This window comes from Protopterus annectens, chromosome 6.part1 (genome assembly GCF_019279795.1).
Source record: "Protopterus annectens isolate FY-2018-M chromosome 6.part1, PAN1.0, whole genome shotgun sequence".
NCBI lineage: Eukaryota > Metazoa > Chordata > Ceratodontiformes > Protopteridae > Protopterus > Protopterus annectens.
The window spans coordinates 433,492,545-433,508,754 of record NC_056738.1 but is presented as its reverse complement, the minus strand read 5'-3'; the positions used below and the strand labels follow the sequence as shown (position 1 = coordinate 433,508,754).

At 37.9% G+C, this 16,210-nt stretch overlaps 1 protein-coding gene across 2 annotated transcripts in view; it reads right to left on the bottom strand.

Moving 5' to 3' along the window:
- PTPRN (protein tyrosine phosphatase receptor type N) overlaps window positions 1-16,210 on the bottom strand; it is a 2,492,130-nt gene that overhangs the window by 1,514,915 nt on the left and 961,005 nt on the right. For both annotated transcript variants that reach the window (XM_044075862.1, XM_044075864.1), the window contains exon 5: window positions 4,854-5,043. In XM_044075862.1, the coding sequence (XP_043931797.1) occupies window positions 4,854-5,043 (190 nt within the window). The remainder of the gene's footprint in view (window positions 1-4,853; window positions 5,044-16,210) is intronic.

The window sequence follows — 16,210 nt, the reverse complement described above, 5'->3', positions numbered from 1 at the left end:
CATCTCATCTGAATATCTGTTTAAAGCGTCTTCCATTTTTTCCAACCTTTTGTTGTTTGTGTTGATATACTCCATCAGTGTTTTGTTTGTTTTAGCCAGGTCTGTATGCAATTGTTTTATATCTTCCTGTAGGTTACTGAAAGTCATGTCTGAAAGTTGAATTGCTTTTTGCTGAACAGCTGCAGAACTTTCACTAGTCAGTGTTTCTTCCTCACTTTCTGTAGCTCATTATTTCCAGGTCTTCTGTATTTCTTTATTCCTGGCATTCAGGCAGTGTACTTACTTGCCAGTTACTGAAATTTACCCATTTACACAAGTCTACTTGCCTTCTCTGCTGGGGAGAGCTAGAAACAAGCTGTTACTCAATGTGCAGCCATTTTTGAAGTACCAGCTCCTAAATGCTTATCCCATGCATAGGTCCCCTCAAATTAACTATGGTATGATCCCAGTTATTCTCATTAGTGGTAATATATAATTATCGACCAACGAAGGGGTAAGGTTTATCTATAACCAAATGGGATAGGTTATTTAGAACACAAAAAGGGAAACTGGCTAGGCTTAAAATGGTCAGCAAGGGCAGCTGGCCTAGTACTTACCTATGAACCTATTACCCCAGTTGTCTAATGATCCCATTTGTTCCCTGGGGCAGGATCTTTATGATCCAGTCATTCTCTGGGTTGAAAATCAGGTAAAACAGTGTACATTACTGCCTGGGCAGTAGTGTTCAGATTTTTTTTGTATATGCTCTGATATACCCCAAGCATTCAGGCAACATCTAAGTGAAAGCATGAAATGGGCTTCTGGTGTTATTGTTGTTCATGCCTCTCAGTGTGCCACAACCAAAACCCTTCACTCTCTAAAGACAATATTCCTTCATAATCCCACACAAAAACAGTGGTCCTACCACAAAGTGTTTACCCAGGTATATGTTCCCATTCTTCCCCTCTGAAAAGAGGTAAGCAAGTGCCGCCTCATCAGTCCTCTCCTAACCTGTGCCACCGTGAACATGCACCTGCAATGCCAACTGAACTCAGGTCACCTAGTTTATATTCAGAACTTTACCCCTAAGCTTTTATTCTTATTTGAATGTGGCTAGAATTTGGTTGTTTTGCAGGTGAGGCTACACTATTAGAAGGTATCTGGGTTCTGTGCTTACTCAGACCATACCAGAACAAGTCAAATAACATGTCTGCATTTAATTTAGTTACTTTGAAAGTCATGGCCCTTGTTTGTACATGGCAAAGTACATGATTAGCACCAATAAGTAAGTGAATAAACACGTCACAGTGAAGTGGATGCAGTATACTGACATGCAAACAAGCAAACTCTCATAATCTGAATGTATTACTGACATTTATTTAACTTGATTATCTAGTATAAATGAATAAAGAAGTGGAATCAAATGACTCTTCCAGCTCTTGTTCTCTGGAGTGGTGTGCAGGTTTATTTTTGCCTAGCTAACACAACCTGGAAGGGGTTAGGGCTGCAGCCCAGTCAGATACATTGATAGAGAGCTCTCTCAGATCATCTTCAAGGTATAGTGGGTGTGTGAGAAGCATGTGTGAATAAAACACATTGATATCAGTGCATAGCCATAATATCAGAGTGGAGATAAAGGGACTCATAGGGAAGAATTTTCCTATCAGCACCATGACACTGTATGCTTATGCCCATATTTTTTCTCAAAAATGGTTCTGCAGATTTAGGAGGGCTAACAGAACCCAGATGCTGGCAGACAGCAGATGAAAATGTACCAAACTCACACACCTTGTTCTGCATGCAATGGGCACACAGCATTTGCTACAAAGGTAGAAGTTTCTCCTCATCTACCTGTCAGTGTAATATAATCATACTGAAAATGCATGTTTTAGATGCAATTTTATCACTGTAGTAACACAAACCCTCACAGAGCTATAGTTAGTGAAATGTTATAGCAAAATTTGTCAGCAACATAGAACCTATTAATAATAAGAGCAAGCTGCAGAATCCTGGAATTTAAAAAGTAACAGACATTACAAGATTGATTATATAATATAGTGAAAAAAGTGAGTCATGTAAACCATGTTGAAATAAACATAACTATGCATCAGTATGACTAATTATACATGCCCCTCATACATATTATGCAGTTGGCCAACCCCCATCTGCTTGTGACTTTTTTTCCTATTAGTTGAAGATAATTAGGCATAGAATGCTAATGGCTTACCAACATACTGTATCCATGGGGGAGTCGTTCTCAGCCATATTTGCCCCTTCCTCATCTGTCAACATCTGTTCCAACACATGAATATCTTGCATGCAACTATCTGCTCTTCACTATTAGCTTCAAGTTTTCTGTGCATATCTTTGCCTTGTTCATTGGAGACAGTAATGCACAACAGCATTTTCAATACCTCTTTTCCCTTTTTAATAAGCAATGAATATTCAGGAAATGCTCAATTCTTAGCAAACCCCTCCCTCCCAACTCCCATCCTTTATTGTTCCTCACTGTTCTCAGGTCTACTATGCACAAGTCATTAATATGATTAGTTAATGCTTTGTTGTAATGCCAAGGCTAGACTTGTAACAACACAGCCTTCTTCAGGTTATCAAACACGTTTTATCACTCCCTTTTCATTTATGCTTTTTTTAAACATACCTGTCTATACAATGTCTTCAGACTCCAATACCTAACTTTCCTAAGTCATAAGTTGGAAGAGTGATAATATACTTATTTGGGTTTCTCTGTTCCTGCTTTGCTCCCACATGGATCCTCTTGCTTAGGATTGGGTGGTTCTTGAAATAAGTGTGAAACATCATGTATTTTCTTATGGCGTAAGACATTTCACACTGTTCATGCGTGGCAGCAGCACGACTATTGCACCCCACATATCCTACAGAGGAAGAGCTGTGTATAAACTGTGGTATGTCATGCTATTGTAGAATATATGCTCATAATGGCCCAAGATAATTTCTAAACCCAAATACATAACTTCAGAAACAGCACTGCTAGTGCCCCACAATGGAATGGTTGCCTCTCACTATCTATTGCTACTCTTGCATAGAGAAAATACACTCTACGATCTTCCATTTACAGTAAACTCTCAGTTAACCGGAACTCAAGCAACCAGCACTCTCAAGCAACTGGCAAAAAGAAAAAATCAAAGAAATACAGTACAATTTTCATGTGTTGCACTTTCTGTCCCCCCCCCCCCACAAAAACAGAAGCATACCTTACGTTTTTAGAGTTTTGAACTGAAAAAAGTAGCGTACTGACTGAATCCCAAACCAAACGGCGTCTGTACCAAAACGCTAAAACGCCTGTACTCCGTGAATCACGATGTCACCAATTCACCAGAATCAAGCTGCCACAACTTCTTTGATGTAAAATGAGAAAACTTTTATTGCGAAAACAAGGTTAAGCGCTTTCACCTACAAAGCATAGGCTTCTTCAGAACATAATCCATCGGAGTCATATTGTATAAATACTTGAAATTGGTGCCAAAATTCATTCACTACTCTCATTTAAAGAGATATTTCCACAAACTTCCTAATACTACTGCCAATTGCTATGTTAATGTAAAACCATATCATGTAACATATACACACATTGTTTAAAAACATAGATATAAAGATATAAATGCGAATATAAATATGTCATGTGTATTTACAAATATTCCAAAATAGTTTTTGTTGATATAAAATCATTTAGTCCTGGTGGGGTAGTTGCATCAGTGAAAATCTGCCAATAACTTTCTTTGAATGCTAACTTACTTTTAATGTTACCCCCTCTAGGATTACTTTTTATCACCTCTAATATACCAAACCTAAACTGATGTTCAGTGCCTTTGTTAATAATGTGTTTGGCCAGTGCATTTTTCTCATCTCTTTTACTTATACTGTAATTATGTGAATATATTCTTTTCTTAAAATTTTGTTCCGTTTTACCTATATAGTATGACGGACATAATATGCATTTGGCCATATACACTAAAAACTTTGTATTGCAATTTCCCTTTTTGAAATATACTTTGGTCCTATTGTAATTTTTTAACCTTATTTCTGTGTCCTCTAAGATGTAACTGCACTGATTACAACAACCACATCTCATGGTGTGTGTGCTCTTCTCTAAGTCTCCTTGTTTGCTACCTTTTTCTAATATACTTTTTAAATTTTGTCCCAATTTGTACACATAGATCGGTTTTGGACCTAGAATCTCAATCATCTCTTCCTTAGTCAATAAGGTGTACCAATATTTGTTTAAAATATACTTCGTTTGGCTACTGTAGCGCTTAACCTTGTTTTCGCAATAAAAGTTTTCTCATTTTACATCAAAGAAGTTGTGGCTGCTTGATTCTGGTGAATTGGTGACATTGTGATTCACGGAGTACAGGCGTTTTAGCGTTTTTAGAGTTTTGGAGTTTTAAAAAGGAAGATAGGAATAAATTCCCTCTCTCCCTAACCTGAGAACAAGTCAAATCAAACAAATAGTATAGGGTACAATACTAGTCATGCCTATTTTTAATAGTAACTCTCAAACAACCAGAAACTACAGTTATCCAGCATCTACCAACCCCTATGGGTGCTGATTAACTGAGAGTTTATTGTACTAACATTTTGTCAGGCTACCTTATCAGATGCACAGTAGTACAGGCAACACAAATGTTCCCCATATACCTTTCAAGAATATTTTACAAACAACAAGGATTGTGGGAAGTCAACATATACACTACATCTTCATGTGGAAAAGTATACCAAGCCATAAAACATCAAGCTTTTCTATTTTTCTAGAATAGCCTTTTATTACCACACATGACAATCACAATCAATGTCTCACAGGAATAACAGTGTAAAAACTACCAGCAAGTACTCACTTTGTGGTAAGAGTATGGCTCTAGCAGTGACTCTTCCATCCCAAGGGGTTCCTGAAACTCTGGTTTTGTGGAATAGACCATATATGGAAGGTACTGCTGGACGAGTGGAGAAGGCATCTGGTTATTTCGGAACATAATGCCACTTGGAATGTAAGGAAGCTTACTGCTTGGATAGCCAGCCTTGTGTGTCCTGCATGAAACAAACACAGCAAAGAGAAGGTGTTAATGTATTCCACTGGGGCAGTATCAAGGAATGCAGTACTTGTTCTCAACAGAGCTCCTGAGGCAAATACAGTATTGTTTATGGACAAGAGCGTGCACAGGACTTAAGAGATAGGAGAAAGAGCAGCACTTGGTACAAATGAAAACTACATCCCTTTCTGCGTTCACTCATGATCTATAAATACTCAAATGTTTCCATTTATAAGCCCATTTGGATCTGAATATCTAGAAATCTATTTCAGAGAATCTCCATCTCATACTTCACGGACTAAACTTTAAACATATTCTGTTTTTTAAAAAAATCCATTCTGAAGACTGAAGTGAAATCAGAAATCTGACACACTAGTGCAAGGTGTTAGGGAGCATGATTGATCAGCAGCCGCCAATTAGTCTGTATTGTAGTAGAAACATGCATTTCTGCACCAGCATTTCTGAATGCCAGTACAGAAATGGAAAAAACTGTGATTGCTTGCTGTCAAGACTGAAGCACTTGGGGCACCTAATAGGCCTAGGATTGCATTAAAGAAACATACTAATAGCTGGTCTCAAGGGGGTATTTCTTTTCCAGACTTTAATTTATATACTATCTCTTCTATTGTAAAAGTTATTACTTTATTAATAGATCAGTCATATGTCGCAAAATGGAAAGATTATTGGGAGCTAATTAGTATGCACTTCATGAAAATCTCCTTAACACATAAAAATATGATTGTAAATAACTCCATGTTATGGTTACTAAAGGAATTTTGTACTTCACCTATTACACCTAAACATATGGTTTGTTACCCATTAAATATTATTATTAGCTATCGTAATTTTATATTCATGCACCCTAAGTATAGGGAATGGAATTTTATTATATTCCCTATAATGTATACTCAGGGTATGCTTTTGTCATCTACTTCTGAAGGAACTCATTTAGCTATAGATAATGATCTAAAGTACTGGTATCAGTTGATATCTGATAATAAAGTTAAAAATCTAGATTTCTTAAAACAAGAATTTGATCTAAGAGAAACTTGCTGGTTAGAGGCTCAGACCTTTAGGCAACATCTCATTAATAAAATAGATCTAATGTCTATAACAGTTAAAGAATCTATTCCAACACTGATTGATTACTTGATATTAAATTTACAACATAAAGTTTCTGATAAAGGTAAACTTTCATACATACATAAAATTATCAGACAAGAAACTTTTTACAGTGTAGATACATACTGGAATTATTTCACTTCTATTAATGGGGACCCACCAAATCAACAAGATAAACAATATATATTGGAATCTGCCTATAGAACTACGTCTTCCATTGTCTGGAGACTTTATACATGGAAATTTTTACATAGATCTTTTTATACACCTTTGATGATGAATAAAATAAATAATAAAGATAATCTATGTAAGAGATGTAATGTAGAAATTAATGCTGACTGGGCTCATATGTTTTATGACTGTATAAAATTGAAAAAATACTGGAAGTCAATTAATGAATTTTTGCAGGCTCTTTTTAAAGATAATTTCATTATTTCTAAATCTCTTATATTATTCAACACACCTGTACCTCAAAGTGTTAAAAAGGTTAAGCTTCCCTTGTTATGGTCTATTCTAGCAGTGGCTAGGAAAATAATAACCAGAAATTGGATTTCAGATATACCTCCTTCGTTCAATGAATTTAAAAATGTTATGAATATAGTGTGCCATATGGAAATAAACACAATTAGGTCAAGAACAACTAGAAAAACATCTTATTATATTGTATGGGATAATTTACAAAATTTGTTAAAAAATCCTAATTTCAATAGCATGGTATTTTAGTTTAATTAATTGATCTGATTGTAGTGGATGTCTTTGTAAATACTTTAGTTGTTTTGTTGAATGTTATAATCATATCTATTTTTAATTACTTGTATAAAATTGTTATGATATTTGTCTTGTATGTTAAAACAATAAACCTGTTTTGAAAAATAAAAAGACTGAAGCACTTGCTTTGTGTGTGATAAAACTTGTAGCATGTAGCTTGTTAGAGTTTTAAAAAGTACAGATTATAATTTTTTCCATTCAACTTAAAGCTGAGGGACACAGGGACTTGGCCACTTGTTAGTGAATGGAGCACTGAACAAGGAAAGACTACTGGATTAGGGAATGGCCTTTTTGTTTTTGCTCCACAACTTGAGCTGAGGAGCATCAGATCATGGAGCGGCACCAGGTGGTACAAAAGCCAACTATGGCTCTGAACTAATATGTAATATAAAACAGAAAAATGGCATAAAAATGATGAGCTGTGCAGAATAAATATCCATCACAATTTCAAAAATAGCAATACTCCCAAGGTCACACAACACATGAAAACAACTCCTTTTTGCAGGGGACAAGCCCCCCTCCCCAATACCCCTGATGTGACAGGAAGTCTCCACCTATATGCAGTCTCTAAATATACCTAACCCAAGATGGCACAATCCCAGAAAAGAGGAAGATTGTGGAAAAGAAAAGTAAAGTCACATTTTCCATCTTCTATTCTGCAATGCAGTCAATGTGCAATATTTTCACTTCTGAGTTAATGAAGCATCAGCTTACCAGAAGGATATGCCCTTCCTGTTTCAACTTTCAAAACTCATTATTCCATGCTGCTATTACATGTAGAGAGATCATACAACGGACAATTTCTAATTATGATTCTAAACTGTAGTCTCATCTTAATGTATGTTTTTTTGAGCAAAAAACATGAATGAGGGTTCACTGTACTGTTCTTCATACCCAGGGACACTACGGTAGAAGTAAAAAAAAGACAAAACATCTTCAGCAGGCAGATGGGAGGTAAAATGCGTACAGTACATGCACACAAATGTACATCAAACTATGCTTATAAAGTGGACATCAGGGATTCACAGACAAGCAATGAGTACCAACAATGTTTTTTTTTTTTGGGGAGGTGTCACTGTATAAAGAGCTGCCAAGCTAATTATATATGGATTAGGCAACAAAAAGTGCCAGAAATCAAAGCAAAGAGCATCACAATTAAAGAGAAAGTACAGTTGTGTAAGTAAACTTACCATAACAGTAGATGTTCGAATGATCGTTGCTGCAGTAGTCTTAGTTATATGGGTTATATAATGCCAAGGATATAACAGCTGGCCAGCTTCCAAAGTTTCAGGCCACATTCCATGCACACAAACCATCAGTCAGCTCGAGCTGAGATAAGAAAAAGACAAGATGGGGTGCCAATCCCTTCAGAGTACTCATGCCAACAGGCAGAGCTTGGCTGATCCCTGAAAGCACAATGCTAGCAACAGCAAAAAATAAGTATTCACACCATGGCATGAACAACACAAGAAAAAATAAGGGGGGTTGGAGGGAGGGAGTGGTGACTGCAGTGATCATTTGAACATATATTGTTGCCAGACCTCACAACCATACTGAATTCCTCAGTATTTACTGGTTTTGAGGAGTAAATAATGGGGTACCATGAATTCCTGAGAGGTCCCTTTAATTTCCAAATTTCCCAGTTTTTTTTTTTTTTCAAAAATGTTTTGAGTGTATTTTTGCTGATGTCATCAAATGCAGGGGATGTGCTTGCAATGACTTCGGCTTTGTGAGCAGACTGCCAGCCTGGCAAAATTTGGCTGAGGGCTGGAGGAGATGTGTACTACTGTCTGACTGTTTATTTCCATATGGCAATGTGCAGGGGCAGGCAGCTGCATTTGTAATTAACTTCCAGTCTGGTTGGATCTGTGCATGCTCTATTCTCCTTCCTGTCCACGCAATTTAAACTACAGTAAGTTTAAGCTTACTGGTTCAGCCATTTGCCATAATGCTGCTATAAGGAGTGTTCATTCTGCTCATTTTTCCAAGTTTGTTGGAGATAGTTCTGCTTCCATCCCTTACATATGTAAGGAGATTGCTGCAGTTCAGAGTGAGTGTACATAAGGAGATACCTTCCCATAGTTTATGGGTCTGGTTCTTATTGCTTGTCGTACTGCTGCTGTAAGGAGGGGTCATTCTGCTCATTTTTCCAACTGCTTCCATCCATTATGCATGTAACCGTTCTGCTCATGTTTCCCATTCTGCTTCCAAGGAGATTGCTGCAGTGCATGTAAGGAGGTGTGTGTGTGTGTGTGTGTGTGTGTGTGTGTGTGTGTGTAAATGCCCCAGTTAGGTATAACTGGTACTTACAGTTACTCAAGACTCAAACCCTGTACCTTCGGTACAAGGAGCAACAGCTTAAATTCTCTACCCATACAACCACCACATGTGATTCAAGGAGTTAAGTCCAAAGTTTTACAGAGTGCCTGGAATGTCTGGCTCATACTTGTGGTCTGTTCATCTTAAAATTTGTGTTTTTCTGGCAAATCAGTGAGATCTGAATTCACTAAATAATGATAGCCATTTAAGTTTCAGTCTTCCTGTCTTTTAGGAAATGCATGATAACACAAACATTTTATGCTAGCAAATTTTCAAAGATTATACAAGCAATGTTTAAAATGTGTCCCTGGTTTTGGGCCTTTGTCTCCCCCCCAATAAATTTTGACTTTTTCCAGATTTCTTGTGCTACATAGTTCTTCAGGGGAAGAGAAGTTTAGTGCTGCTTATGCCAAGGCTGGTTGTGTTTGTTGTTAGTAGTACAACAGGTATGCTACTTGCTTGTGATGCATAAGGCTGTGGGTTCTACTCCCACAGTATGTAGATAGATTGCTGATACTGTACTTTGTTGTACTTTTAAAGGGGGTGGATGCTACAGTCCTGGGAATGCCCTCTTTGTTGTAAATACCTAGTAAATATGAACGTTATCAGTTTGTCATCCATTCCCTATTGCAATATTACTAGCTCATCATTTTTTTAATGTAACACTGGCAATTTATTCCTCAAGGGCAACAGGCACTTTATTCATAGATGAAACAATGAGATATAAAGTTGTTTGCTAGCAGCAACCTCTTCATTAGTTACAGATCTCTTTTATGTGGAATTATGTAGATGACTTTTACTTCTGCAGAGATTGTGCATATTTACTGATACTGGTGGACTGTAGAAGTATGAGTAGATTTTTTATGATAGAAATGTTCTGAATTAGGCAGTTTTGTCATTATTGGTTCATGCATTTTGTTTCATTGCTTACTGGAAAAATGTTCAAAACAATAAATTTAAAACTCACTCTAACAAGTGTGCTGTATTATACAAGTAATATAATTTAATACAGTCAGGAAAGTGTATCAAAGAACACATGCACTGTATGTTTCATGTGCAAAGGGCCTGTGATTTGAAAACAGCCCAAAGGTAATCTTTATCCACCACTGGCCAGATACATTTTCTTTGAATGTGGGTTTCAATGCTGTTTTAATGAATGTGAGTTTCAAGGGCACAGAAATGTTAATGCTAAGTCTGTTTTCATTGTGAGACTGTATTGCTTTGTTTAGCAGATGTCTATTTGTGTTTGTGCTATAAAATGTAAAATAAAAGTTTTAAATGAAATCCAAATAATCATTGTAGAAGTAAAGCAGTATGCACATTACAGTGTTTATGGTAAATGAGGTGAAACAGCCAAATAATGGGACATTGGAATGGCTGCAGGGGGGAGCGCTGTGTATGGGGACCTCATTCGACCATGATTTTGTGAGGGGAGAAGGTCAGCAAACTCAAAGACAGCCCCGGGCAGCACAAACTCTAGCTACGCCACTTATCAGTAGGCCATGGAGAATGACATGTGGAGGTCCTAGCAAACTATAATATTCCTTTGCCAAGATTAGAATATTGCCTACCAGTAAATGCCTTACTTTTATCACAAAACCCACATACTGCAAGTCACCAAAAAAATCCTAAGGTTCATCATCTTCTCCCTTCCCAATGAACATCATTGCTACACATTAAAAAAAATGGTTGCCATTTACTACAGGGTCTGGGGGGGGCATATTTTGGTTATCTGTTCTTCAGTTTGCATTTGAAATTGGGTGGGGTTACATAATTATGTATGCAGATTTTATGATAATCAACATACAGATTTGTACCTATTTTTCATGGGCCTTTTCCCAGATTCCTGATGTTTCCAGGTGGAGGGATATGATTGCTGTGATAAGTTTACTTACACAACTGCACCATGTTTATCATACTGAGCACTGCTGCAGTAGCCGTAGCTAACTGGGTAGATATTCTAGCTTACTACATTTGGGAGGTGGAAGGAGAAAAATCCAGGAGCCCCTGGACAGAGGTCCTAGTAAAGCCTGATCTAGACCTTGAGAAGCAATCAAGCTTATAGTGCTTTATAAAAATACGTACAGAGGACCAAGCTGCTACTTCTAGAATCCAGCACTTTACAAAAAGGCAACAGATGAAGCCAAGGTCCTAAAAGAGAGGGCCTTAACCCTGTTTGGAATACTTCTGATGTGGTGAGTATAACAAAAGGTGATAGCCTTAGACAACCATTTGGAAATAGCCTGCTTGGATGCAGATTGCCTCGTCTTCTTACCTTCAGAAGTGAACAACTGATCTGAAAATCTGAAAGATTTAGTTCTGCCGGGATACTACCAGAGTTGTCTATGGACATTCAAAGTATGGAGTATCCTTTATCCCTCATTTTTAGGTTCAGAAAATAAAATGGGGACATTGAAAGTTTAGCTTAAATTAAAGTTGGATACCACTTTAGGCATACATGAAGCCTCTCAAGAAGCCTTGTCCCTATGGAAAATGAGACGGTTGACTCACCATAAGAGCTTGCAACTCGGATAACCTTCTTGCGTTGTTCAGACCAATGAGTAAAACTGTTTTCCATGAACCACAAACTAGCAAGGTTGGCTGATCCAAATGGAGCAAGTGTTAGTTTCTCTAACACAAAATTAAGATCTCAAGGAGGGAGCCACTGGTTTTCTTGGAGGCCTCTTATGCAAAACCCATTTCAAGTACACTTTAACATGAGAATGCATTGAAAGAGGAGGGTCCATGGGCAGACATGCTGAAATGGCTGATAAATGAACATATAGGGAGTAGTAAGAAAGGCCATAGGATAGCAACTCAGACAAATATTATAAAACCAGAGAAAAACTAGCCCTGAATGGGAGCTGGTTATATTGTTGGCACCAAACAGAAAACCTTTTACATTTGCTAATATATGATTTTTGGTAGCAACCTTTCTTATCTCTATTAGTATCTGCTGCCTGCACATTCACTGTAAACAGGTGCTTAAGGGAATTAAGACACCATCATCCAGGCAGTCAACTGAAGTCGATTGGGGTTGGGTGTATCAAACACCCCGGATCTTGTGTGAGTAGACCCAGTCTGTGAGAAATATTGTGGTAACTGCCTCTGGCCATTTCCAAAAGAAGTGACAGCCACTGTTGCTTGGGCAAGAAGAGAGTCACCACAATGATCTTTGGGGTTTCCTTCAGAATCCTAAGAAGTACCCTGGATATCAGTGGAAAGGGTGGAAAAGCATACAGAAACATTCCAGTCCAAAGAAAAGAAAAGGCATCTGTCTTCCAGACCCTCTTGTATGGAGTCATGGAGCAAACTCTTGCCAGCTTTTCAGAGAGGAGGCAAAAAGGTCTACTTCAGGAACTCCCCACAGACAGATCAAATGTAATTTCCATATCTGATTTAGAATCCACTCATGAAGGTCTGCCCTTGTCCTGCTTAACTTGTCTTCCACACAGTTATGCACTGACAGAATGTAGGATGCCTGTAGAATGAGATTGTGCTGTGAAGCTATATCACAAGCAAACATGGCTAGCTTGCAAAGGGGGTACAACCAGGTTCACCCTTACTTGCTGATGTACTACATGTCTGGTGGCATTTTGTGTAACAACTTAAAGGGGTGCTGGGGACCACAGATGATTCAGAGAGTTGAATGTTTTAATAAGTGCAAACATCTCTTTTACATTTATGTGCTTGCATCTGTCCTTGGTGTACCAGACACCTTGCATTTGTATCCCTCCTGGAACTGCTTCGCAAGCAAAATCTGAGGCATCTGTGGTGACTGACTGATTTGGAACAGGGAGAGAGAAGGGGAATTAAGGATATCTGATGTCTCCACTAAGTGATTTCCCTTCTGACAAACTCCAGCACTGGGTTTTGAAAAGACAAAGGATAATGGTCTTAGGACCAGAGATACTTCAGATACCATTGTATCTTTCTCATGTGGAGTCTTGCCAAGAGCACTGTGAGAGTCATTGATGCCATGAGACACAAAGTTCTGATGTATCCCCTTGTAGTGACTGAAGTCTGAGTGGAAAACCTTAGAAATAAATCAAGATATAGATTTGTTTTTTCCTGTGAAGAAAAGCCCTTTGAACTGAGGTGTCTAGCTGACAACCCAGGAGCACAATTCTGTGTGACTGTTGAATATTCACTTGGAATTCCACCTTGTGTAAGACTCTTCAAATATAAGCAAGTCAACCAACTATGGAAAAAAGTGGACATCCTGTAGCTTGCAATGAGATATAACTGGACCTAGATAATTTGTGAACAGTCTTAGTACAGTGGAGAGTTCAAAGGTAAGGCAGAGAACTGAAAGTGATGCAGACACACAAAACCTTAAGAAACACCTGAAGTCTGGATAAATAGGCATGTGATGATAAGCATCTTTTAAGTCTACTGTTACCAGGAAACTTGAATGAGGAAGAAGAGGTAAAAGGTTGTAAAGGGACAGCATTTAGAATTTGAGCGCTATTAGGAAAGTAAGACCCAGAACTTGTCTCCAAGCACTTTTATTCTTTGGAAATAAAAAGATCCTTGAATAAAAACCTTTTCCCTCCTGGGAAGGAGGAACTAGTTCTAACACTTGCTGGGACAGCAGGTGATGAAATATAGGTGGAAACAGAAGATTCTGGTCTGGTGGATAAAAGAATACTCCCTGGAAAGGAGGAATTTCCTCCCACTGCCATCTGTAACTTTTATGAATGATCTTCAGAACCCATTGGTCTGAAACTATTTGTTGCCAAAAAGAAAAATGGAGCTTCAGACTTTCTGGAAGGGAAAAGAGACTGCCATTGTGGGAGGGAGAAAAAGGTCCCTTAAATAGTCATTCTGACTTGTTAAGACTGTCTTTGGTTTCAAGAGATTCCAGAATTATTTTTGGACCCCCTCCCCTTGCCATTTCTTCTTAAACTTCTGTCTACCTACATTTTTTTAGACTGTTTAATTTGTTTTGTTTGTTTTTTGCCAAAATTGGATGAGAGGTCAGAGAATTACTAAGAAAATTTGGAAAAGGAGGGCTAAAAGCTCTTAAGAGATTCCCTGTATCAGCTTGCCTCTTCCATCCAAAGTTTTGATCACCTCTGCAACAGAGGGGCCAAAAAAACTAAATCTCTATCCAAAGGGGAATTTAAAATCTAATTTTTTCATCATCTGGGGGGTTCTGAGAATACAGCCAGGCAAACCGCCTCAGAACAGTGCTCCAGTGGCCACAGCCCTGGAAAAAGTATCATCTGAGTCTTATACATACTGTAAACAATGAGTAGTTACTTGAACAATGAAAGAAAGTAAATTATTTAAGCAGATTTCTCCTCAAAAGAAGAAATTAGAAACAAAACATCTCTCATACTTTCACAGTTAATCAGAACAAACTAACATATGACCTTGATATGCAGAAGCATACACTTTTTTCCCTATACTTATCAATAATCTTCCTTCCATTATCAGAAAAATGAGTAGGACTGGAATTAACTAAATGTTTAGCAGCAGCAGTAGGATTATCTAAAGCTATAGCTGCTGACTCAGTTTTGAGAATAGTTTATAAAAATGTAAAACACTGAAGAATTTTATATATCCTATCTGCCTTTTTAGGGGTAGCTGGCTGACCATCAGTAAAATTGCAGGAAAGAGCACACGCATCTTCCAAAGCTGAGAGAATTGGAGGGATAGGTGCACATTCTGGAAATTCCTTCTGTAACAGCTCATAGTATTTTCTGAGATACTGAGAAATCTCCACATTCTCCTACTGAAAACACAGACACATTTTGGAAATTGTATCAGAGAAAGAGAACCCCCCACCAGCAGGATCAAAAACTGAGCTCTCCTCTGAATCTGAATGAGAAACCTGAGGAGAAAACCTTGAACCTGTCCCTCCATCTTCCTGTCCAAATTCAGAATCTTGAATCTCTTCAAGATAAGAAGTATTCCTCTTTCTTCTACCAAAATCTACTTTACAATAAGGATCAACAGCACAAATTAATCCCTCAGCTTTATCCAATAAACTATTCTTGTCCAAAAAAATTTAAGGAAAAGTACATACATGTTTAGTTTTCTGTTTCTTTTTGACAGGAAAAATGGGGTCAACAGTGTTATTAATGGCAGCAGCTGCTCCTGCAAGGATGGGTAGCACATTCTTTCAAAACAGGGAAACCTTTCCTGTCCCCTCTCCTAGGATCAACAAGAGTGGCTCTCCTTCACTCACTGAAGTGACCCCAACAGCCATAAAGGACATGGCTAACCCCTGGTCCATAGTGACCGTAGGTGCTACACCACAGGGATCTGAGATAAAAGATGAGTGGTATGAGGTAGAACTAGTGGTTACAGCAGAGTCACACGCCTGCAGCTGAGGAAAACTGTTAGCCTGCTGTTGTTGCAAATGCTGTCTGCTTAACATTTTCTTTTTCTGTCTGGAAGAAGGACTGACCATGAGACATTCAGTTTATTTCATGGTCAAAGCCAAAAACTGCATCTCTTTCTTGGGGAAAACCAGCAGCGGTTAAAAATGTAACATCTTTAACGGTCAGTTTTTCCACATAAAATCACAGTAAAAAACACTTTAAAATACTTTGCCAGCCCCCAAAAGTAAAATAAACACAATTTCCCTACTGAAAAAATATTTTTCAAATTCTTTAAACAACTTTTAAACTGAAAGGAAAAACAGCACTCTCTTGAAAGTACAACACATTCGCATGACAGTCAGTGACAATCAGTTAAAAAGCAAACTAACTATAAAATAACTTTGTTGAAAGAAAAGTGTTATTAAATAAGCAGTTATTAAAATGAAAGTTTTTCCTTAAAGGGAACTTATCTGTCCAGCAAAGGAACAGTTCAAGCTGACCCTCGATGCTTGAAAGCCTAAGAACAGCGCACTCTTCAGCAGCAGGAAAGCTCCACATAGCTTAGCATCCAAAAATGTCTTTTTAGTCTGCTCAGCTCAAGCTAACTGATCTTTTAGGTGCGTT